This window comes from Bos indicus, chromosome 12 (genome assembly GCF_029378745.1).
Source record: "Bos indicus isolate NIAB-ARS_2022 breed Sahiwal x Tharparkar chromosome 12, NIAB-ARS_B.indTharparkar_mat_pri_1.0, whole genome shotgun sequence".
In the NCBI taxonomy this organism is placed as follows: domain Eukaryota; kingdom Metazoa; phylum Chordata; class Mammalia; order Artiodactyla; family Bovidae; genus Bos; species Bos indicus.
In genome coordinates, this window is record NC_091771.1 from 12,226,941 (window position 1) to 12,253,069 (window position 26,129).

At 38.6% G+C, this 26,129-nt stretch overlaps 1 protein-coding gene across 8 annotated transcripts in view; it reads left to right on the top strand.

Annotated features, from left to right (window-relative positions):
• DGKH (diacylglycerol kinase eta) overlaps nucleotides 1-26,129 on the top strand; it is a 218,368-nt gene that overhangs the window by 128,590 nt on the left and 63,649 nt on the right. For all 8 annotated transcript variants that reach the window (XM_070800017.1, XM_070800019.1, XM_070800020.1 and 5 more), the window contains 10 exons: nucleotides 234-338; nucleotides 622-754; nucleotides 7,330-7,436; nucleotides 8,103-8,228; nucleotides 11,953-12,055; nucleotides 13,144-13,303; nucleotides 15,060-15,168; nucleotides 15,305-15,444; nucleotides 20,910-20,994; nucleotides 22,939-23,024. In XM_070800017.1, coding sequence (XP_070656118.1) covers nucleotides 234-338; nucleotides 622-754; nucleotides 7,330-7,436; nucleotides 8,103-8,228; nucleotides 11,953-12,055; nucleotides 13,144-13,303; nucleotides 15,060-15,168; nucleotides 15,305-15,444; nucleotides 20,910-20,994; nucleotides 22,939-23,024 — 1,154 coding nt within the window. The remainder of the gene's footprint in view (nucleotides 1-233; nucleotides 339-621; nucleotides 755-7,329; nucleotides 7,437-8,102; nucleotides 8,229-11,952; nucleotides 12,056-13,143; nucleotides 13,304-15,059; nucleotides 15,169-15,304; nucleotides 15,445-20,909; nucleotides 20,995-22,938; nucleotides 23,025-26,129) is intronic.

Below are 26,129 nucleotides of genomic sequence, written 5' to 3' on the forward strand. Positions count from 1 at the left end.
AATAGCAATGAGATAAAAAACTAGAAGAGATTTGTCAGAATGTGTCTTTCCTAGAAACATTCTGTACCACAGTGAGAACTAAATCCATTTACATTATAGGGCATCATACTTTCTTCATCAAGGAAGTAAGGACTCAAAGGTTAGAAATAGAATCACCTTGCAAGATGTTAGGTCTTATAATCACCTCTCTTTGTTGCCTGTTAGCAGTCATTATGTTGAATTATCCCTTTCAGATAATCACTCCATTTAGAAGACTAATGCTGTGCGCTGAGAACAGGAAAGAGATGGAGGATTGGATCAGCTCGCTGAAGTCTGTACAGACCAGAGAACCTTACGAGGTGAAGTAGCATCTCTCTTGTCCTCTTGCCCTCTTAGAGAATAAATGTGATCCATAATGCTACAGCTATATTCTGTGGGGGGAAAAAGTATATGTAGATTCATTCAGCAACCTGTTTAAACCTGATATAGGTGTTTTTTTTTTTTTTTTTTTTTTTTTTTAGCTAAAGCAAAGTGTTTTAGTTTTAAAAATAATGGATTTGAAATTTCGGTCATCATTATGTAGCTTCTGCATGTAGTCCTGTTCTCTTGTTTGGCAAACCTACCCTGACGTCTCGTTTCCAGGTGGCCCAGTTTAACGTGGAACATTTCTCAGGGATGCATAACTGGTACGCGTGCTCCCACGCCCGCCCCACTTTCTGTAACGTGTGCCGAGAGAGTCTTTCTGGAGTCACCTCCCACGGCCTGTCCTGCGAAGGTACAGTAGCATCCAGGGCGTGTCCTCCTTCAACGCTGTCCTTCCTGTAAACATGCCGCCACCGGCACCTCTGCAAACAGAGAAACAGCACCGCAGCAAGGCATTGCCCTTGGGTGGAAGCAGTGAGTGGGAGCCTCTCGGGGGACCAGAGTGTTGTCCTTAAACTGTGGCTTCAGGAGGAGCTCTGCCCAGATACGAATGACTTAGAAAATAGTTTAGCTTAGGAAAAGATAACATGAAATCATCTGAAGGAGGAAATGTCAACCCACTCCAGCAGCAGCAGCCAGTATTCTTGCCTGAAAAATCCCATGGACAGAGCAGCTTGGTGGGCTCTGGTCCAAATAGCCGCAAAGAGTAGGACACGACTGAGTGAGTGAGCATACACGCATAAATCAAAGTATGGCATTTCCCTCCTCAGGAACTAGCATCTACTGGTAAAGAAAACTCTGTAGACTGTGTATTTCATTCTCATTTTCCAGCATTCTTTTTCTGTTCTGTTTGATTATAGAGGACAAAACTTTCTGGTGGATAGTATATACTCTTTTGGCAGAATTTCCGATGGTTACTTATACTACATCATTTTAAATGTTTTATTTCATTTGTGTTTAATGTAAATGGGGCTTCCCTGGTGGCTCAGATGCTAAAGAATCTGCTTGCAATGGAGGAGACTTGGGTTTGATCCCTGGATCAGGAAGATCCTCTGGAGAAGGGAATGGCAATCCACTCCAGTATTCTTGCCTGGAGAATCCCACGGACAGAGAAGTTGGCTGTTTACAGTCCATGGGGTTGCAAAGAGTCGGACATGAATGAGCGACTAACACTCACACACATCCTTTTAAATTTCTTTAAAGTTCTCTAAAAATAAGGTCTATGCTGTTGTTCTCATCACAGGATTTGTGGATTATTTTTAAATTTAAGAGAAGTGACCACTTAACATCACCAGGAGAAAACTCATACCTTCTTTTGATTTATTTAATAGCTCAGTGGTTCCATCACTGTGTACCTCTTTTTAAACCACATATAATACTATTATTAGCTTTTCTCTCTTAATACAAAAAATTCTTAGATAATTTTGTAATATAACTATTACAATTAAATAATAAATAAGAAATAGAGTCACAGTTTTAACTCATTTTGAATTATAAAACCCAGGATACATCAGTATTTCAGCTATTTAACATGACAGGCTTAGTGTGTAAGAATAAAGTTCTGTAGTTAAACTCTGTGGGTTCAGATTCCAGTTTCAACACTACAGACTATGACCAGGATTAGTCTAACCCTTTTAGACTTTGGCTGCCTCCTCTCTAAAATGGGGATAATAGTCATTTATATCTCACAGAATACTATAAAAATGAAATAAGAGAATGCATACAATGATGCTGTTTTTCTAGTCAGATAAATTGTAGACATTTGTAGGTGAGTTGTATAAGAAATTCATCAAGCAAACAATTAGAGATTGTATCATGGCCTGATGCATTAAAATTCATGAAAATGAGAATTTGGAGGAGACGTAAACATTTTTTTTAGATTTAACAAATGATTGAAAACAAAGACATAATTAGTCTTTCTGACTTTAGTGATTATATGGAGTTATTCTGAAGGTCTTTGTACAATTACCTTGGTGGTGGTTTAGTCTCTAAGTCATGTCCGATTCTTGTGACCCCATGGACTATAGCCTGCCAGTCTCCTTTGTCCATGGGATTCTCCAGGCAAGAATACTGGAGTGGGTTGCCATTTCCTTCTCCAGAGAATCTTCCCAACCCAGGAATTGAACCCAGGTCTCCTGCACTGCAGGCAGATCTTTACCAACTGAGTCATAAGGGAAGCCCCCCTACAGTTACCTTATAGTCTGTTATTCCTCAAACTGCTAAAAAAAAAAATCAAATCTATTAGTATCTTAGATACTGTTAGAACTGATCTGTGGTACCCTTCTGATCTGAGAGTTATGCATTATTAAATATATTTAATGGTAAAGGAGTTGAACTTAACAGTGGGATGACTGAATATTTTTCTAAACATTTTAAAAGAAAAATGAAAATTACATTAGCTGGTGGGGATAAAAAGCTTCCAAGTCTTTAAAAAGATGTGTTACATTATTCTATTGATAATTAAGTTTCTGATTTTTAAAGTCTCAATTATAGCATTTTTAAAATACCTTTTAGAGGAATATATGTTAGTATTCAATTTTTTTTTGTTGATAAAAATTTTAAATCTTGCCATTAGTATATTTAGAACTGTAGCAGATTTTAGAAATCCCAAAGGTTTTATGAATACCCAAAAAGGTTGCCTTTTATTTTGTGTTGTTTTATTGTTTAGTTGCTAAGTCACGTCTGACTCTTTTGTGACCCCATGAACTGTAGCCCGCCAGGCTCCTCTGTCCATGGGATTTCCCAGGCAGGAATACTGGACTGGGTAGCCATTCCCTTCTCCAGGGGATCTTCCTGATTCAAGGATTAAACCCACATCTCCTGCATTTTCAGGGGGATTCTCTACAAACCACCAGGGAAGCCTTTTTATTCTCTGAGACTGTAGTTATTTAGGATATGTTTATTGTAAACAAAGTTAAATTTTAGAAATCCCCTTGAAATCTGCATAAACTGCTTGTTTAGCAAAACCGAAGGCTTACAACACAAAAAAATTTTAAAGTTATAACAGAGGTGCAAATTCAGGAAAAATTCATTCAATAATGACAATGAATAAAGTATTATAATAGAATCCATCTTCCAGGGTGCAACACCAATACTATATTTACTTAGTCTTTCTTCCCCTTTTTCACAGTAAAAGGAGTCTGTACTGATTTGTCTTCTAGGCTTGTGTTAAACAATAACTGAATTATTTTAAAACCTTGCGTATATAAAATATATGAATGAAAAACAGAAGGCAGAAAATGCATTTCACAGATAATTCCCTAAATCAATTGAGGATGCTAATTATAATTTCAGAGCATAATTGTGATTCTCAAGGATTTAAACAGCACTCTAAGAATAAAAAGTTAGATGGTAATTCTTTTTAATCAACAGCTTAAAATATCTCTACACGGGTATTTATGAATTTTTGTCTTAACCACTGTTGAACACTTAAAACTTGTTAAAGACTATATTGCAATAAAGAATCATAATTTTATTACAAGCCAGTGTATTTTTTAAGTTCTGTGGTTTAAAATAATGGCTATATTACAGGTCAGGAAAAAATGCTTTATTTCAGAATCACTTGTGTGGAGAAAATTGTCACCTGCCAAATTAAGGTGCCTATTCCTCATGTCCATTCCTTAGTGACCATAATTTCATTCGTTTGTTTTATTTTAATCGTTATATATTATATTAAACACCTTTGTGATTCTCAATGCTCATTGCATGAAGAACTTTATTATTACAAAAGTGATTTTTATTCTTCATGAACCATTTAATTTTTAATGGCAAAATCTTCAAAAAGCCATGAAATTAGACCCTGTTGCCCTCTTTATATTACTTCCTTCTTTGTCTCTTAGAAAAGTTATTGACTATCAACACTTATTTGTACTTAGAAAACAGCTTGCTTTTTTAAAACTAAAACCATTCTTTTGAGAAATAAAATAACAGATTGAGCCATTTAAATAATTTAAAATAGTAACTAATGTAAAAGTCACTTGCCTTATAGCAAAAGGGAGCAGATATCATGCTGAAGTAACTGTTCAAACAAAGCTTACCTTCTGCGATGCTGTTTCTTTACTTTGCTGTTTCTCAGCAATAAAGTTAAGTGGAAAATTTGTTTTCTGTATGAGGTCTGTGCTTGAGTCACAAAGTCATTTATAGCAAAAATATTATGATTTCCAGGAAAGAATTTGTCAGTGTACACAAAAAGAGCAGGTAAATGAAACATTGCCAGTATCTATGTACTCATATTGTTTTTAAGGAAAAACGGCTCAATTTAAATGGCCATTTATATACTGGCTACTTATGATACCTGAAGCATTCTGAACATTTGGCTATATAGGCATCTCATTTATTTTACTTGACCTGTTTGTTTTCATGTTATATTAAATTAAGACAATTTAAAGAGAAGAGCTTATAACCTGTTATTTCAAATTTGTTAATGGTTTACTGGCAGAAATTCAAAAACCATGCAAAAAGGAGCCACCTTTTCATTTTGAATTTGCAACAGGTACCTTCTTATGTTTCTACCAAAATGATCTCTACTTTTAAATATTTCTCTGAAAAGTCAGAAACTCTTTATAATGTCAATATTCATTAGCAGTTGGCTAAATGTATGTTAATGCATGTTCTTGGTGGGTTTCCCTGGTGGCTCAATGGTAAAGAATACACCTGCAGTGCAGGAGACACGGGTTCAATCCCTGGATCAGGAAGATCCCCTGGAGGAGGGCATGGCAACCCACTCCAGTATTCTTGCCTGGAGAATCCCATGGACACAGGAGCCTGGTGGGCTACAGTCCATGGGGTCGCAAAGAGTCAGACACGACTGAGCGAGTAAACAACTGCGTGTGTCCTTACAGGGATGGATAAGCATAGTTGTAGTCAAGTTCTGATTTTCATAAGTAAGGTTTAATTTTTCAAATAATCTGTGGTTTATTTGTTTTGTTCATGTACGCACTGCTTCTATCTTGCTGTTTCCTCATATTTCTCTTTTGTAGGTATCTTTCTGGTGATATGGCTGGGGAGCTTTAGCGATGCCTGTAGTGGGAGTGTCACTTCATTATTCCTTTCTTCTGCATTATCATGTAGTCATCCCAACAGGATACTTTTTAAATCTATTTTTAAAAAACGTTGTTTGCTTTTAATCAAAGGATATATCCCTAGGACTTCCCTGTAGCTCAAACGGTAAAGAATTTGCCTATGATGCAGAAGACCAGGTTCAATCCCTGGGTTGGGAAGTTCCTCTGGAGAAGGGAATGGCAACCCACTCCAGTATTCTTGCCTGGAAAATCCCATGGACAGAGGAGCCTGGCGGGCTACAGTCCATAGGGTTGCGAAGAGTGGGACACGACTGAGTGACTTAACACACACGCAGTTGCTTTACAGTGTTATCTTGGTTTCTGCCAGACACCAGCATGAATCAGCCGTAGATTTACCTAAATTACCTCCCTCCAACCTCCTCCCGCCTCCCTCCCCATCCCACCCTTCTCAGCTGTTACTGAGTTCTGGTTTGAGTTCGCTGAGTCACAGGGCAAGTTCCCAAAGGCTGTCTCTTTTACACATGGTAATGTGTGTTTCCATATTACTGTCTCTTTGCATCCCACCCTCTCCTCCCTTACCCCCTGCCTCCCCTGCCCAGTGTACACAAGTCTGTTCTCTATGTCTGTGATTATTTCATCAGCACCATCTTTCTAGATTCCATACATTTGCGTTAGTATGCGATGTTTGTTTTTCTCTTTTTTACTTACTCACTTCCAACAAGATACTTTTAAAAAATATTTATTTGGCTGTACTGGGTGTTAGTTGTGACATGTGGGATCTAGTTCCTTGATCCGGGATCGAACCTGGGGACCCTGCATTGGGAGCACAGAGTCTTGGCCACTGGACCATCAGGAAGTCCCAACAGGACACTTTTAAAAGACAGTGCCGTCTTTGTGACCCTCATCAATGCATTTCCCATGATGTCTGGATATTTTCTTGACGTACTTGGACTTTCAAATTCCCCTGAATTATCTTGTTCTTTATCTCTCTGATATTTTCAAACTTTTTATTTAAGTGTAATATACGAACAGAAAAAAGAAAACATCAGAAGGGTACACAGTTTGTTGAATTTTCACAAATTAAATGCTTTTATGTAATCAGCACCCAGACTTAGAAATTGGATATTACCAGAACTCCTGTCAGTCTGTCAGTACAGTCACTCAGTCGTGTCCGACTCTTTGCGACCCCATGAATCGCAGCACGCCAGGCCTCCCTGTCCATCACCAGCTCCCAGAGTCCATCCAAACCCATGTCCATTGAGTCAGTGATGCCATCCAGCCATCTCATCCTCTGTCGTCCCCTTCTCCTCCTGCCCCCAATCCCTCCCAGCATCAGAGTCTTTTCCAATGAGTCAACTCTTTGCATGAGGTGGCCAAAGTATTGGAGCTTCAGCTTCAACATCAGTCCTTCCAATGAACATTCAGGACTGATTTCCTTTGGGATGGACTGGTTGGATCCCCTTGCAGTCCAAAGGACTCTGAAGAGTCTTCTCCAACACCACAGTTCAAAAGCATCAATTCTTTGGTGCTCAGCTTTCTTCACAGTCCAACTCTCACATCCATACATGACCACTGGAAAACCTGTATTACTGAATTTTATCTTCTTTGTGTATGTGTGTTGTCTCCTTTCTCAAGAATTAATTCTTTTAGTATTTATTTCCTTTCTTCTTTTAGGAGTAAATGAAATCTCTTTAGCAATCTGTAGCTTGATCAGAATGCTTCATAAGCACATAATCATATTTGCTTTTTAGAATATCGACGGTTATTGAAGAGTAATAGAAACTTTAAAAAATATTGTCTTTCTTCTACTCACCCTCCCCAGCCCTTTGAAATTTCATGCTGTGATTTCCTTTCATCGTTGGTCCAAAAGTATATGTTCACTTAGCAATGGTTGGCTTTTTTTTAGTGTGTAAATTCAAGGCTCACAAACGCTGTGCAGTGAGGGCAATGAACAACTGCAAGTGGACGACCCTGGCCTCCATCGGGAAGGACATCATCGAGAACGAGGACGGGGTAGGCTCCCTTCCTCTCCCCTCTCTCCCAGACACCCCCACTCCTTCGTTCTCTGCTCCCGTGGAAGTTCAGTGGGAGCCATCTAATTAGTTAAATTACAATAGGAAGTTAAGAGGAAGTGTTGATTATTAGGATTAGATGGAAAGTTTGGGTAGATTGGGACTTTTTATTTTCAATTCAATCCTTCGTAGCTTCTTTCAGCTCTTAAATTTTAAGACGATTGGTGTGTAAGGGCTTAGGAGGGGTTGTTGGGCTGGGCTGATGCTGCAGACCCTTATCTGGCCGACTAAGGTACTCTGTAAGGCTCAGCTCAGCTGTATACCCAGACATTCACTCCTCGGACTTTGGAGCCTGCTCCCCCACCTTCAAAACCTTATCTCCTTTGCATGCAAATCTCTGATACCCCTTCCTGGTCAGTTTATGATAATCCCTCTCTGTGCTCAGCGAGAATACACATCCTGCAGGGTAGGGGTTTAGTTTTATTTTTGTATCCCTATCGTGCTTGGGCATAATAGATGCTCATTAAAAGTGGGGGAAATGCACGCATGCCAGGAATGATACATGCTGCTGATTCCATAGAGTAAGAAATCATTGTCTCTCTTCCGTGGGCTAAGAACAGTGTCCTCCATGGTCTTAACTCGACTGCCCTTTCTTCCTGCTGTGTAGGTGGCTATGCCTCACCAGTGGCTCGAGGGTAACTTGCCCGTGAGCGCCAAGTGTGCCGTCTGCGACAAAACGTGCGGCAGTGTTCTCCGTCTTCAAGATTGGAGATGCCTTTGGTGTAGAACGATGGTGAGAGGTTTATAAATATTCTCCATTAAAAGAAATGACTCTTCCTGTATCTTTTCATCTATGTGATTTAGAGACAAAGCTAAGAATTTATGGCGGAGCACAGCCGATAGTACAGGTACCCGTTTTGGTGGTGGTGGTTTAGTCGCTTAGTTGTGTCTGACTCTTGTGACCCCGTGGACTGTAGCCCGCCAGGCTCCTCTGTCCATGGGAGTTCCCAGGCAAGAATACTAGAGTGGGTTGCCATTTCCTCCTCCGGGAGATCTTCCTGACCCAGGGATGGAACCCACGTGCCCTACGTTGCAGGCGTTCTCTTGCATTGCAGGCGTTCTCCTGCATTTCTTTACCAGCTGAGCTACCAGGGAAGCCCATTTTAAGATGCACCTTTTTCAAAGTGTATTCCTTCCACTCTGGCTACTTCTGCACGCTTCCTGTTTGTGACACCTGTTCTTGTTATATATTTCTTTTATCTGAAGACCTCTTTCTCACAGTCTTACTGTTTTTCATCAAGCTTTAGCCGCATCTAGTGGTTTGCTATTTTCAGCCCATTTTAACACCTGTTGCTGACAGAAAGCCACCAGATTTTGACTGACAAGCAAGGTGTGGGTTTGCTACAACCCCATGCATGTTCTCTTGACAGAAAGAAGCCGAATTCAATAGGCCGTGCACTGATACATTTTAAAGTGTATGCCTTTATGTTTTAGAAATGAGTAGATATTTAAAATCTTCTTTGCACATGTAAGCAAGTGGTGGGAAGCAGGTACAGCACAGCATGGAGCCCGCGGCAAGGAATGGTCCCACCTCTGACAGTCTGCGTGAGGACTGGGCCTCCATGCTGCAGGGTGACGTGGGGCTAAAAGACAGCAGGGCAAGGAGGCAGTGTGCGCCCACCTGAGCACTGGGCGATGCTGTCCAGCTAGGGTGCCGATTGCCTTGCGTTGAGGCTGAGTTGTTTGGTCAAGTTTTGAGTCTTGGAAGTCACCCCCTCCCCCCAACAAAAAAGATGGGAAACCATTGCTCTCAGTAACTACGTTGAAGGGACTTCCGTGGTGGTTCAGTGGTTAAGAGTCTGTATTTCCACTGCAGAGGTGTGAGTTCAATCCCTGGTCCAGGAACTAAAATCTTCTCATGATGTGGCCAAAAAATCAAAATAAAAATAAAAAATAGTGTTAATAAAAATTTTAAAAATACTGTTGATTTGAAGATCAGTGAATGCAAGAGGTCTGCATATGATGTTTTGATTTTGTAATCCATGAAATTGATTCCATGAGCCATGGAGGAAAAATAAGTCCTATGACTTTTTAGTCAGGACTGATAGGTTATCTTGTGTTTCTTTTTCATCTTTGAATCAAACATAATTCTCCTGATTGCCATGATTTTTATTGCCATAGGTGTTACTTTTTAAATCCCATTTAATATAATATACAGACTATATTGGATAATCTCTCTCCTTTTGGAGTTTTCGTGCAACCCTAACCCTGAAAACACTCTTGTGCCATTCAAACCAGATTTTAAGTCAAGATTCCGTTCCACCTAAGATTTCTTTTTTTGGGGGGGTAACTGCTGACATATGTCTCTACCACTGCTTTTATTAGTCTGCATTTACTGAAGTCTATTTCTCTCCTTCTGAAACTGCAGCTGCTCTTTTCATAACTTTTTGAAAAGAAAGGAGATCATCTGTGTGATGATTCATTTTAGAAAGATTTTATAAAAGTTGTCTTTACCTGCAATATATAGCTCTCTACTTATCTTTAGTCAGCTATTATTTTTTTTTAACTGAAGTATGCTTGATGTACAGCGGTGTGTTCGTTTCAGGTGTACTGCACAGTGATTCATTTATACATAAGTAAACATAAGTGTGTATATATATTCATTTTCAGATTCCTTTCCCTTATAGCTACACAAAATATTAAGTAGAGTTCCCTGTACTGTACAGCAGGTTCTTGTTGGTTATCTATTTTATATACAGTAGTGTGTGTACATTAATCCCAAACTCCTAATTTATCCTGCAGACATAGGAGATAAACTTACAGTAACCAAAAAGGAAAGCTTGCTGTTATTCAGTCGCTCAGTCGTGTCTGAGTCGGTGATGCCATCCAGCCATCTCATCCTCTGTTGCCACCTTTTCCATCCCTCTTAATCTTGTACCTCATATACACTATCATTTATCTGTTATGATATTATTTTACCTTTAGACTATGAGTTTCTAACAGCAGAATCTCTAGTGTCTAAACATGGTCACTTGGTTCAAAACCAAACCAAGCCGTATTTCCACAACCGTAATGAATCACCTCCTAAGTTTTCCAGCTGTTGCCCAGTTTTTGGATATAGTTTTACCTTTTTTATAAAAATAGTGAAGATACAATTTTATCTCTGCTTTTTTCATTTAACACTGTTATAAATATTTTTCTGTTTTGTTTCATGACTCTCAAACTTTTTTCTTTTAAAACTGTGCATTTTCATTTTTCTAAAATCCTGATGGATTAATTATTATAAATCATAATAGGAAACTGTCCCAAATCAGGTCATCAGCAGAATAAGAATCACTATCAAATTTCAATTACTTTCCTAAAAGTTTTATAAATATATTTAACTGATATGCCAGTTTTCTAAAGGACTAATGAAATAAAACCACATTAAATAAGTGCTTTATGAAGTGCCTGCTTTTACTGATGAAGCATTTAAAAGCTCTCTAGGTAGATACATAAATTATTCTAAATTGCCTAGGTCCTGCTACTGCTGCTAAGTCACTTCAGTCGTGTCCGACTCTGTGTGACCCCATAGACGGCAGCCCACCAGGCTCCCCTGTCCCTGGGATTCTCCAGGCAAGAATACTGGAGTGGGTTGCCATTTCCTTCTCCAATGCATGAAAGTGAAAAGTGAAAGTGAAGTCGCTGAGTCGTGTCTGACTCCTATCGACCCCACGGACTGCAGCCTGCCAGGCTCCTCCATCCATGGGATTTTCCAGGCAGGAGTGCTGGAGTGGGGTGCCATTGCCTTCTCCAACTCCTGCCTAGGTCCTACATTATATGTTTCCAAAGCTTGAGTGACCTTGAAACTTTTTTTCCTACGGAATTAAGACATCTGCTGAGTGCTGGCGATGTGGATCACTTCTCAAGATGAGTGGGCGATAATAAGACCTTTCTCTTTTTGTTGCCGAGAGGGCAGTCTAGCTGAGACAGTAGGCACAGATGTCCTTATAACTGTACTAGCATGACAGTGTTATAAAAAAGGTGTGAATGGAAAGTTGCAGGATCCCTGCAGACACCTTGCAGACTGTTTTTATTTTCATTATATTATGTAAGAATTTTGTACGGTTAGTGTCATCAGTTTTTCTTATGGACAGTGATGCTGGACGCATACCGGTTTGCTTCCCTTCTTCATCCCTTCTTCCCTCCCTTCCTCTCTCCCCTTCTTCCTTCCTCTGTCCTCCTTCCTCTGTCTCTTCCTCTCTCCTTGCTCTCACCAGGCATTTACTGACTACATACTACTTGCCTGAGTCACCCACGAAAACAGACTGCACAAACCAAATCAAATTCCCATCTCTAAAATGATTAGTCCATTCCTTAGAAATAGAAACACTGTGCCATTAAAATACTTTATGAATTCCTGGACATTTGAAGATGCACTTAGTCTTAATTTTTCAGTTCCTTAGACATAGTTTGTACCATAACAAAACATGGATGTGTGTTTAGTGATTCCTGAAGGCTTCTTTCTTTGCTACTAGGTACACACTGCCTGTAAAGATTTATATCATCCTGTATGTCCACTTGGCCAATGTAAAGTATCTGTCATACCTCCAATTGCACTCAACAGCACTGATTCTGATGGTAAGTATCGGTAGTAGAAGTATGTATATTCCTGGTTCATCAAATGTTGATATGTACACTATTTCCCTAGTATAAATAACACTGTGGTTGGTTATTCTGGTCAGTTTATATATAATAATTCCATTTCAATTGCAGAACAGTACATTTAATTTATACAAGAACATTTTAAAATTAAGGTTTAACATAACTATTAACACAGTGGTGAAATTACAGTGTATAAGATTTATAGATTTTACATTTCAGCAAATCAAATAAGATCATTATTCTGTAAGAAAATGCAACCTGAACAAATTAATTTTTTATAAGCATTTTTTCCCCTCTGTAGTTGAAACTGCCCATTAGCAAAGCTCTTTTTGAAACCCATTTTTCTATCGTTTCATTGTAAGAATTTATATTCCCATACATTCATTCACTTTTTTTAGTGTTTCTATTTTATGACTTAATTGTACATATGGAAGAACCCATTTACAACACTGGTTTGGGGATAGCATACTTACCACTTCTTTGTAAACAAACCGTATTACATAAGGCTTTTACCATAAACTATTATTAATGTTTTGCATCAATAAAGTGCTTTATCTTTTCAAACTTTTTATAGAAATATGCCAGTAGATATCATAGCTACTAGAAGCTGCAGAAGATATGATTTTTTTAACCTGTGCTGTTAACAGCCTCCCCCTAAGCCCCAATATATCAAAGTTCTGTTACTTATTATAAAATTTAAAAATACTTTCTGAGACCTTAAGGAGGAGGTGTTAAATATTGTATAATACTGGAAATTAGCATGAATCCTTTAACAACTGTGAATTTGTACACTATGATTGGTTTCTCTTAATAATTAAGTGTTGCTAGGGCAAGTGGTAGATCTCAAATTATCTGTGCTTAATACTTTCACCATCTTTTGTATGATTTTTCATTATAGCTCATATTTTAGAAGGTAAGTTCTGTGTTCTTAATATGTGAGTAATAAACCTGTCTGCATATGGGGGCTCTGAAGTATGAACTTAACTGTTTTTCTTCTAAAGTTTTGTTAAGAGAAAGCGGTGCATATTGATCTTACGTTGTGTTTTTGTTTTTTTTCCCCACAGGTTTCTGTAGAGCAACATTTTCATTCTGTGTTAGTCCTTTATTGGTTTTTGTCAATTCTAAGAGTGGAGATAATCAGGGAGTAAAGTTTCTTCGTCGATTTAAACAGTTACTAAATCCAGCTCAGGTGTTTGATTTGATGAATGGCGGTCCTCATTTGGGGTAATTGATTACTGACAAATCTTCCTTGAATGAAATATAGCACTAAGTGTGAAGTACATTTGATTTTTCAGTTCATGAAAACTGTAGATTCATCTAGACGCCTCTGGGTTGATCTTCTCACACGTCCCTTTTTTTAACGTTCTAATTATAAATTTTAACACAACCGTTTTGATATTTATATAACTTCCTGTGTGCCCAAAGCTCTAAAATTTGTTTAGAAAATGTTTTCGAATATATCCTACATCAAACAATTCTGTTTGCTTAGCTCTATAGAAGTAGACCAACTTATGTAAATGGAGAAATACAAAAAAATAACTTCAGAAAATGATTTGCATTGGGAGGCTAGTATTGAACTATATACAATACAAATAATCAGTTATTTAACTGAAACACAGATACTCTTGTGGATCTCAGAAACAAGTTGTCAAGGATTTAAGACTTGGTTCCCATAAATGACAGAAAGTACTTTTGTTAACTGTCCACTTCAGACTTTCTGGAATGTCATGTAACTTAAAATCTGGGGGAAAAAATTAATGTTTCAGTGTTGGAAAATATGCCTTGAGGCACTTTGAATACATTTTTAGTGTATATATTTATGATTTTCGTTGAAGAGGTGGTATTGAGTCGTCTGAACCAGGGGCATACACTCTCTTTCCGATTTGCTCACGCCAGCTTGGCTTTTCTCTTGAGTCCACTGTAACGCCGAAGTAGAAATGAAGACTTTAGATCCCAGTTCCTGAAAAGGCCTGTTGAGCTCCAGCACTCTCCTGTCTTCTCTGTTTCTCTTCTCAGTCTCTCTTTGTGCCCCTTTCACTTTTGTCCCTTCGGGGCCTTCCTTCTTGTTCCCATTGCCTTTTTCTTGCTATCTCAGGCCCTTCTGGTTCCCTGGGTATCGCTCTTCATTTGAACCCGAGTCCTGCCTTATGTGCTGTACCTCCCTTCCTTCCCCCTGCATGGGTCCTGGCACTTCCCCATCTAGCTTCTCTCATCACCTCTGTCTCTCCCATTGCTGATTAGCTTTGTCTCCCCTTCTAGCATATCTGTTTTATAACCCTTCATGGCTCCAATATCTTATTTTTTCTACTCATCCTCTAAAATTCCAAGGAACTCCCTTTGTGAAACTTCTTGAGATTGTCTCCATATTTTTTCAATTTTCCACAATACTTGAGGTATACAAAGGTACATTCAGAGGGTGAGATGTGTCAAAATTTGAGATGAAGGAAGGCAGAAGTAGAAAGATTGACCTGAGAAAAGGAAAAGAGGAAGTTAAAAAACTGCTGGCAGTGTGGTGGGGGTACATTAGTGATGTTTGGTGGATCTCTTTAGGAATCGCCCCCATGCCACTCAAGAGCATCAGTGCCCTGGATTCTCCACCCTGGTCTTAATATGCTACTCATGGAAATAATATATCCTTGTGATAGAAAGAAAAAAAATCACTATTTTTACCATTGCCTATCACTTAACCTTCAATAATCTTTCCTGGGTTCTGCTTCTTTTTTGTTTTTGCATTTCTCACTCCCCTTTCTTCCTAATTTTGTCTCCATTTCTGCATATAATCCTCTTTCCTCTTTATGATTAAGACATTTTTGTGAGTTCCACATTGCACTCAAATTAATTTTTATAGTATGATTCACCTGTAAGAGTTCTTATATTTAATCTGAACATGAGTACCAATATGTAACAATAGAATGACAAAAGAATTGGGGAGAGTGATTTTTATTCACTTATCCTAAAATCAAATACTTCTTACTTTCAGTTTAAGATTATTCCAGAAGTTTGACAATTTCCGGATTCTTGTTTGTGGAGGAGATGGAAGTGTAGGTTGGGTTTTGTCAGAAATTGATAAGCTCAACTTGAACAAACAGGCAAGTGGTCATCATTCTTTTCGTTGCTAGTTAATATGAATGTATCCTAACCTGCTGACCAGTGAAGTGCAGAAGTGTCAGAGTCCCCCTCTCTCGACTTGTCTGAGGTCTCCGGTGGGGCTGTTTTTTTTTTCAGTGTCAGCTGGGAGTACTGCCTCTGGGGACAGGAAACGACCTTGCCCGGGTTCTCGGCTGGGGAGGCTCGTACGATGACGACACCCAACTTCCTCAGATACTTGAGAAGCTGGAACGAGCCAGTACCAAAATGTTGGACAGGTAATAACAAATTCTCTTCTAAAACTAGATTGAAAGCAGCATACTGATATCCTCTTTTTGATCATTAGGACTGTACTGACAGTAAGCCCATGAAGGGGTTCCACCCTTGTGGTCTAGAACAGAGCCTGACACAGAACAGACACTCTGTAAATATGTTTTTTGAGTGAATGAATGAATTTTTTTAATGAGAAGACTAGTTTAATGAACCCATTATTTTAAAGATAGATGGCTACATTAATGCTTACTGCTGTTTAGTCGCTCAGTCACGTTACTGTTTGTGGCCCCATGGACTGTAGCCCACTAGTCTCCTCTGTCGGTGAGATTTTCCAGGGAAGAATAATGAAGTAGGTTTGCATTTCCTTCTCCAGGGGATCTTCCCAGCCCAGGGATTGAAACCACGTCTCCTGCCTTGGCAGGCAGATTCTTCACCACTGAACCATTTGGAAAGCTCATGTTGATACTAATTACTTTTAACTGCTGTTTGGGTCAGAAAGCTTAAATAGTTAATTTGTGGGGGGTCTTTTGATGAATATACAAGGTATGGCCCTTTCCTCTTCTGGTTTCATGAAAACCAAAGAAAACATACAAACTTTAGACAGTATATCTTCTTAATTATACATGTTAATAAGAAATTGAGCCAACAAAATACCAAAAAATATAATCCTTTCCCAGGGACAGGAAAATGCTAGGAAAACAGCTTCACATGGAGGAGCCATCACAGTTTTTATGGTATTCTGGATTGCACCTCTTAACTGCTCTCTCTCTAAATACCTCACATGTAAAAAGAAAAAAAAAACAGTCTGTGTGACCTGAGTATTATGGAGGAGGTGTTTAGAATTGACATATAGGGAGCAACCGGGCTTCCCTAGTGGCTCAGTGATAAAGAATCCATCTGCCAGTGTAGGAGATGTGGGTTTGATTACTCCATCAAAAAGCTCCCCTGGAGAAGGAAATGGCTACCCACTCCAGTATTCTTGCCTAGAGAATGCCATGGACAGAGGAGCCTGGTAGGCTAGTCTATGGGGTTGCAAAGAGTCAGACACGACTGCGCTCAGGCACATAAGGAGCAACCAGGACTCAGTAAGCAGTAACCGCCATCATCACTGGAACACAAATGTCAAAATCTCATTATAAACTCTAGCTAGCATGAATCAAAACAACTCTGATAGGATTAGCCATCTGTGGAACTCTTCCCGAAAATAACAAAATCTCATCAGGGAGCCACCAATCCAAAATGTAATTACTCTAAAATAAGCTGTAATCTAATTAATGGTAACCTTGCCTGCCATAAGGTAATGTTGCAATGGCTGATTCTTCTGCAGACAGGATATTTAAAAAGAAAGCTAGGTTGGTGAGCATTTATCTGAGTTAATCCCAAACCAGTCATGAGGGGGATCCCCATGTAGTTTGGGAGCATAAAGTGGACTCAGTCTCCAGTCTTTAAAAGAGTCTGGAGGTGGTTTCCCAGAAGACTGCCCAATTTAGCACTTACTAAACCTCACAAGGTATTTTAAATGGCTTTTTCTTGTAAATTTAAATACCACTCTCCCCACAACCTAGGAAATACTGTGAGGCATTTCCTCTGCACTGGGTGTGTGCTTTTCCCTCGTATGTTATAAAAATTAATGTCTCCAGGTGGTTAGCAGAGAAACAACACCCCTGTGGTAAAACTCCTTAATACAGACCTGCAAAAAAAAAAGTGAAAGTGAGTCACTCAGTCATGTCCGACTCTGCGACCCCATGGGCTATACAGTCCATGGAATTCTCCAGGCCAGAATACTGGAGTGAAGCCTTCCCCTTCTCCAGGGGATCTTCCCACAGGGATCGAACCCAGGTCTCCCTCATTGCAGGTGGATTCTTTACCAGCTGAGCCACAAGGGAGGCCCCCAAAGCCACCCCACCCCCCCAAAAAAATAAAGGGGATTTAAAAAGCTAGGACTATTGTTAGAAACATAAGACAATTTTGTTCTTGTGCTTTCTTTACTAATTTAAGAATTGTTGTTGTTGTTCAGTCACTAAGTCATGTCCAACCCCATGGACTGCAGCACACCAGGCTTCCTCTCCTTCACTATCTCCTAGAGTTTGCTCAAACTCATGTTCATTGAGCTGGTGATACCATCCAACCATCCCATCCTCTGTCACCCACTTCAGTCAGTCAGAAGGCCACAGGATAACAGGATATCTTTAGCTGATCGTTGTTGTCATTCAGTTGTTAAGTTGTGTCCAATTCTTTGCCACCCATGGACTATAGCAGGCCAAGGCTTCCCTTTCCTTCACCGTCTCTCAGAAGTTTGCTCAAAGTCATGTCTATCGAGTTAATGATGCCATCCATCTATCTCATCCTTTGTCACCCCTTTCTCCTCCTGCCTTCGATCTGTCTCAGCATCAGGGTCTTTTCCAGTGAGTCGGCTCTTTGAATCAGGTGGCCAGAGTATTAGAGCTTCAGCTTCAGCATCAGTCCCTCCAGTGAATATTCAGGGGTGATTTCCTTTAGGGTTGACTGGTTTGATCTTGCAGTTCAAGGGACTCCTCAAGAGTCTTCCAGCACCACAGTTTGAAAGCATCAATTCTTTAGCACTCAGCCTTCTTTATGGTTCAACTCTCACATCCGTACATGACTACTGGAAAAACCATAGCTTTGACTATGGACGTTTGTCAGTACAAGTGGAAAATTGATGTTTAAAAATATTCCACATTATATATGCTTTTTCATATATATTAACTTATATGGGCTTCCCTCAGACGGCAAAGCATCTGTCTACAATGCGGGAGACCTGGGTTCGATCCCTGGGTCAGGAAGATCCCCTGGAGAAGGAAATGGCACCCCGCTCCAGTACCGTTGCCTGGAAAATCCCATAGACAGAGGAGCCTGGTAGGCTACAGTTCATGGGGTCGCAAAGAGTCGGACACGACTGAGTGACTTCACTTTAACTTATTTAGTCCTCAAAACAGCACTGGCTAAGAAAGCATTATTATGACTATTTCACAAAGATGAATGTTGAGTTTTCTAGAGACAGTGGGAGTAAGAATGATTAATATTTTTGGCTGCCTAGCACATCTAGTTGCTTTTCTTAATAGAATATCATCTCATTTAATCCTCACTATACATTTAGAGATGGTTAATACTATTCTATCTTACAGGGTAAAAGGCTCAGTAGATTTCTTTTGTTTTCAAGGTCAAATTGCTAATAAGCGGTTGAACCAATTGTCTACACCAAAATACAGACTGTTTCCAAGGGCCTTTGTTCAACACTGCACTCACTCTTAATGCACATGGGTGCATGCTAAGTCGCTTTAGTCGTGTCTGACTCTTTGCGACCCCATGGACTGCAGCCCACCAGGCTCCTATGTCCATGGGATTCTCCAGGCAAGAATACTGGAGTGGGTTGCCATGCCCTCCTCCAGGGGATCTTCCCAACCCAAGGATTGAACTTTGGAAGCCCTTAATGCACATAATCACCACCAAACTGGTTCCCTACTTCCTGCCTCCAGCTCTACCTAGTCGGTACCAATGAGCATCCCTTCCTGGCTTGTGCTGAGACTTTCTCCTGTTTCTTCAGCTCCAGTCATTTGCCAATAAAAGGAAGAGGTATAGGTGGAAGGTCAAGGACACTTGGGTGGATTTCTTTCCTAATTCTGTAACCGTCCTTTGACCAGAGAAGTATTTCCAGGTATACAGAACTTGACTTCCTGGTTTTCAGTTGTGATTTTTCCCTTTATGAAGTTTTACAAAGTTTTATTATTTTATTCATTGCTTTTATTACATCTGTTTTCGGCACCAAAATATAAGCTTTATTAGAGAGGTCATATTCACTTTTCTATTACCAGACCCTTGAATACTGTCAGTGTGAGATGTTCAGTACATACCTGTTGCATAGATGCATGAAGGAAAGAATGACTTTTTATGCTCAAATATGTATATTTATAATGAGGGTTTCCATGCAGGCTCAGCAGTAAAGAATCTGCCTGCAATACAGGAGATGGCGGTTTGATTTCTGGGTCAAGAAGGAAATGGCAGCCCACTCCAGTATTCTTTCTGGGAAAATCCCATGGACAGAGGAGCCTGGCAGGCTGCAGTCCATGGGGTCTCAAACTTAGATACAACTTAGTGACTAAACCAGCAACAGGCATATATTTATAATATATTCATATCAAGAGTTGAATAGTAGTTATACACATCTATTTAGTTTACACACCCTAACAGATAACCTATGTCTTTCTGGGAATTCTCTCAGAATTTGAATTTTTGTGCAGACTTATTAGTCTGATTGATATACTAGGTTCTGTTTACATACTGGTGCTAATCTTGGGATTTCCCTCTACGTTCTGTCACTGTGATATGCTTTTCTTAAAGTTTCGTAATTTGTAATACTGCTCTCATTATGCTTTGTGTCTTTTAAAAGTCTTTATTTCACATCTTGTTACTGACAATAATAATGTCTATACCCAATTGTTCTTCTCACGTATTGAAATTATTTTAGATAAATGACTGGATTTATCTGGAGTTGATTGCTTATGTCTAACACCAAATGATTCAGTGTTTGGTTTGAAATTAATGTTTACAGCTAATTGAAATGAATTTGCTTCAGTCAAGCATTATTTCTATTAATATTTTCCTCTCAATTCCACACTTATTTTCTTAATTTAAGAGGGACTATTTAGCTAATTTCCATTTCATATCTGTATAAGCTGACTTGGTAAGAGTGATTGTTACCTGCAGAATGATTTATTTTTCATAGGTGCATTTATTTAATCTTGAACATTATTTTAGAATTTGGGGTTGTGACCCATTAGTAACTTTTATAATCTAGTTAGAAATTGCAGTGAGCATTATTTAAAAAGTAAAACAGAAAAGAACAGAAAAGTCATAATGCTTTGCACTTAGTAAAGAGGGGCGGTCTTGTTACATATGTACATTTCTTACTGTGGGCCATGGCCTTCAAATGTCTGAAAGTCTCCAATCAGAGATTTGGTAAGATAGGGAAATCATAAATTATGAATTCAGCATTTTATGAGATTATGATAAAGTCCATCTCTTCCCATACTTGGTTATTTCAGATTTGGTAAGATAGGGAAATCATAAATTATGAATTCAGCATTTTATGAGATTATGATAAGTCCATCTCTTCCCATACTTGGTAAACATGTTCATGAATGTATGTGCATGTGTATGTGAGGGGCTTCCCTGGTGACTCAGATAGTAAAGAATCTACCTGCAATGCAGGAGACCCAGGTTCCATCCCTGGGTCAGGAAGATCCCCTGGAGGAGGAAATGGCAACCCACTCTAGTACTCTTGCCCGGAGAATCCCATGGACAGAGGAGCCTGTTGGGCTACAGTCCATGGAGTTGCAAAAGAGTCAGACATGACTGAAGTGACTTAGCACGAGCATGTGTGGATGTGAGGTGAGAACAAAATCCATTAAATTTTAAAGCAATTTTAGACCAGATATTCTTCTCCCTTCAGGTGGAGTATTATGACCTATGAACTCAAATTGCCGCCAAAAGCTTCTCTACTTCCCGAACCTCCAGAGGCGTCTGAAGAATTTTATGTAAGACTAACTCTTTACCTGTTTATCATTTGAAAACAGAGTATCTTGAACAACAACAACAAAAAAACATGTATAAGATCTAGTAGCATCTTCACTTAATTGTAATTGTTCCCATTTGGGGTTTGGTCTCTGACTGCCTCTAGTCCTCCCCTCTGGAGGAAAGAATCCTTACCATCCCGGTTAGGGTCCTTCCCTGACATCCTCCTTGGCTGTGTGAATTCAGCCGCATCACTCGCCTTCGTGGGTCTCGTCTTCATGGATCTCATCTGTTGAGGAGGCGCCTTGTTGGGAGGATTGAAGGAAGTGATGAGGTGTGGAAAGCACCGCATATCCAGACCCCCTTAATCCCACCCCAAGAGAATTCTCCCTGAATAGTCTTCCTGCCCGTTTACTCTTTCCAGCAGGGCTGTAGGGAAGCCAGCTGATGCCAGGCTCCGGTCAGCTTTCACTTATCTCCTGCGTCAGCCATGAGCACCTGTTTGATTCTTAGGTGTTCACCCAGCTCCCTTAAATAACCTCCAAGCACACCAATACTTGTTGCCAGAATATTGTAGAATTTCTCTCTTCCTGCTTTGCCTACTGTGTTGAGGGCGTATCAGAATAACCTCCCTAGGTTAAGGTTCTCTAGATTAAGCCTGTTGATCAAGATAAAACAAAGGAAGACAGGGCCCTTCATTCCATCCCTGCTCCAGACCGTTAATAGCTGCAGTGTTTAGATGTTCTTAAAGACTCTACATTCTGATTAAACCTCAAAGCACTGGAGATTTTAAAAAGAACATAATTTTCAAAGGATTATTCTCTGACTTACTAAGACCGTTTGATCTATGACAGCTTATTTTTCCCTCTAGGAAAATTCATCTGTTTATTTTACAGTGGAAATCTTTGTTTTGTCATTAAGAAAATTATGATCTTGTCAAAACTAAGGAAGGGAATAATATCTAGAAACACGGGCTTTATTTCTTAAAGAAACTAATTGTATTTAATTTTTTTCCCTGGTATAGAAATAGCAAAAACTGCTTCTAAAAAATTTGGAAAATACAAAAACATTTAACAAAGAAAAGAAAAATTTTATTTATAGTCCCGCCACCCAGAGGTGCATGTGTGCTGAATCACTTCAGTCACATCCGACTCCTTGTGACCCCATGGACTGTAGCCCGGTAGGCTCCTCCGTCCATGGGATTCTCCAGGCAAGAATACTGGAGTGGGTTGCCATGCCCTCCTCCAGGGGATCATCCCAACCCAGGGATCAAATCTGTGTCTCTTATGTCTCCTGCATTGGCAGGCAGGTTCTTTATCACTAGTTCCACCCGAGAAGCCCTAATTACTAATATTTAATAATTACTGTTAAAGATGGATATATTTTCTACTTTATTTCCAGCAGCATTTTTGTTTTTGTTTATAAGAATATTTTATCCAACTGTAAACATAAAGGTTTTATAGGAACCAATCTTTTTTCTTCATAGAATTTTTAATGTTATCAATTTTCTCTCCAAAGGGACAAAAGGAAGAGATTGTTTTGCTTTTCTTACTTCAGAGATGTCTATCTCCTAGCATATAAAATAAAGCTAGACAATTTACTTTTATCACATGTGTAGTCACTAAATATAAGGTACAACTGTAACTACATGGAAGAAGGCTATTTTTAGTGTGAAAGATTTTGAATGAAACGTCCTACAAAATTTTAAATGGATTTTCTGGGTTTCTCTGAGAATATGAATTAAGGAATCCAGAAACTAAAAATCTTTCAGAGAAAGGAAATACTTATCTGTTTTGTATAATGACTCTCATAAATGTATTTATTTCATTAAAGTCATTTATATTTCATTATAGCCATTGCCGTGTGTCACATGCGTCAAGATGATGCCATTTTTGAAGCACTATAACAGAGTTGTATGAATGCCAGCAACAGTAATACAGGGTAGGTTTTTTTTTTATTTTTTTCAGATGACAATTTATGAAGACTCAGTTGCAGCTCATCTTACAAAAATCCTCAATTCTGATGAACATGCAGTGGTCATATCTTCTACCAAGTGAGTTGTGGCGTTCAAGTCATGAAATAGTTATACAGCGAAAATGCGAGGAAAGCATTTTATCTTTCTTATTTAAACAAACATTTATGATTAATTATGACGTGGAAAACACAGTTTACTATAATTCATTATTTCCATAAACACTACTATTTAGGGATCGTTCACATCAGAAAAAGGAAAGGAAAATAACAAGGAGATTTTTCAAAATAGCATTTCTCAGCGTGGTTAAATTTTGTAATTATATTTTAATTCAAAGTGATCAGATTTTAATTGTTGATTCCATACATGGACCCCCAAACTATTTTATTGTTCCAAATGTTGCCTGGGTAGAACTTAGGATTTTGGTTTGAAGCATCCTCTACTGCCATCATGAGAAATGGAAAAATCAGCTGGAGGAAGGGGTGAAACTCACTCAAATTTTCAACTAATAAGTGAAAGTAAAAACATGCTTTAGGAGTCTGGTTTAGCAAGGAAATATTACTGATGCACAGAAAGAAGTGAGAAAGAGGAAGTAAAGAAAGGGGACGGGAAAGTGGTGGAGGAAAAAAAGACATAAAATTTAGTATGTTATATACTTAATTAGCAAATAAATCAAGGAAAGACAAGATAAATCATTATAAATAAATTTGCTTGTGACAAAAGTACAAATGTAGTGACAGTCGCTTTTGATGCTACAACCCCCAGGAGGGGAGATATGACCGAGCAGTAGGAAAAGAGTTGAGCAGTGTAAGTCAAGGGAACACACTGGTTGTCCAGATTACTGGGCTCCAGAGCTCCTTGATGGACAGTGCTGCTACTGGGTTTTTGGGTTTGATGCCTCGGTTGGGTGTTTTCTAATTAGTTGTATTGCTTTATGGTGAAATGTACAAATCTCAACTTTATCCCAGGCCTTAACACCTCCTATGGCCTTTTTCATCTTGGGCCAAATCCATAGACTAAAGTTACTTCCTTAGGTATTTCTTAAGTTACTTCTACAAGGAAGCTATTTGCATTTGCACTCTGGCCCTACGAGTCAAATGCTTCTTTACACGACATTTTAAAGGATATTGTTAGAAAACATGAAAAGTTGAAATGGGACCTTTTTAAAGGGAATTGCAGAATTATTCTTCAATATAGTTAAGTAAATATTATCTTTGCCCACCTCTCTTAGTTTGGATGTTAGCAGAGCTTTAATATTGAACTTTGTGTATTTGATGTGTTTGGTTACTGCCTCCTCTACATTTTATATATTTTTTATTTTATTTCTTTAAGAGTATATATCTTTAAGACTTATAACATTTTAAAAAAACTTATAACAATTTAAAAAATATTTTATGCAGAATCTCAATATTTAAAAACTAAAATTCTATTTTGTTGACATTAATACACTGGATAGGATTAAGTTTTTGGTTATTTATGAGAAAAAATAAGCAATAAGGTTACAGGTGACAGTTTTAGTTTATATTCAATGCAGTTTCCAGTTACCTGTATTTTATGTTGGTTATGTAATTGTAAGGATGCCATTTTTATTTATTAATTGAGGACAACTTCCTTACAATTATGTAACCAACATAAAATACAGAAATAGCTGGAAACTGCATTGAATATAGTCCAAGACTTGCCCAAAAAGTAGTGAATTCAAAATTAAAAGCTAACATAGTATTGTTCTCTTACATGCTTAATGATTTGAGCACATTTTAAAAATTATAGTCTATATTTCTAAATGAAATTTTAATCTAGCCTTGGTAGAATCCTTGAAATATTTCTGAAAAGTAGCTTGAAAACCACTGACGTAAGTCGCAGTGCTGCGCCGTGTCAGTCTGAGGTCCTACATGAGATTCAGCCATTTGCTGGCTTTGTGACCCATGTCTGTTTTATCAAGTGTAAGAATGGAAAGAATGCCTGTCCTTCCTCCCTCGTGGAACTGTTAGGGGAATTAACTTGAGGAACGAAATAAATATAGAACTTATGAAGTACAGAGTGCTGTATTAAACTATGGTGTCGTCACCTCATGTTTTACCCAACTGCATTTCACATTTTTTCTTTGACCTTGACCTGGCTCCTTGTCTAGCCTCTATTAGCTTAGCTTTGGATTTCTCTCTGACTGACTGACTTGCCTTTAAGCAGACTCTGTTCCTGTCTTGGTCCCCTCTTTCTTGTCACTCGTCCAGGTGCCCAGACCTACCCAGATGCCCGACCTTTGCAACTGCAGATTAAAATTCAAGGGGATTTGCCATAATGAGGTTCAAGAGAGAAAAGATGGGACTATATGCAATAACTTTGTACCAGTAATATAGTAATAGTACCAGTATAGTATGTTTTTACTATGCCAGTAATATAGTACTAATATAGTATATTTTTATACCAGTATAGTATATTTTTGAGTTTTTTTTTTTTTTCCTTTTGGCCTCACCAAGTGGCATGCAGAATCTGAGTTCCCCAACCAGGGATCAGACCTGTGCCTGCTGCAATGGAAGTGCAGAGTCTTAGCTGCTGGACTGCCAGGGAAGGTCCCTACTTTGATTTTTGTTACAGACTTTTTACAGACATACAAAAAAATTGAGAAATTAGTATAATGATTTTCTACCATACCTATCACTCAGCTTCAGTATTTTGTCAATAGTTTGTTATCTACTCCCCACTTTCTCTTGCTGGTATATCTAAGTAAATCCTGGAAATCATTTTATTCTACTTTCAGTTTGTATATCCAATAATTTTTTTAAAGTCTAATAAAATTAATAATAATTACTCAACTTATATTCCATTTCTTTAATTTTCTTCAAGGTCTTTTTTTTTTAAACAGTTGATTCATTCAAATCAAAATCCTAACAAGCTACATATTGCCTTTAGGTTTTATGTCTCTAAAACATGGAAAATCTATAATATTTCTCCCTGCTTTTAAAAAATTGTGTTATTGAGGCATGATACATACACAATAAAGTGCTCAAACCATAAAGGTACAACTCGTGCTTAGAGAAAAATAACACACATTCACACTCACATTCTTCTGACCACCACCCAGATAAAATAAAGCATTTCCTCCTCTTGTTAGTGCCATTTAATTATTGAATGATCCAATATTGAGGCAGAACATTTTTTAAATAAGCCTCCTGTTTTTTATGTTTA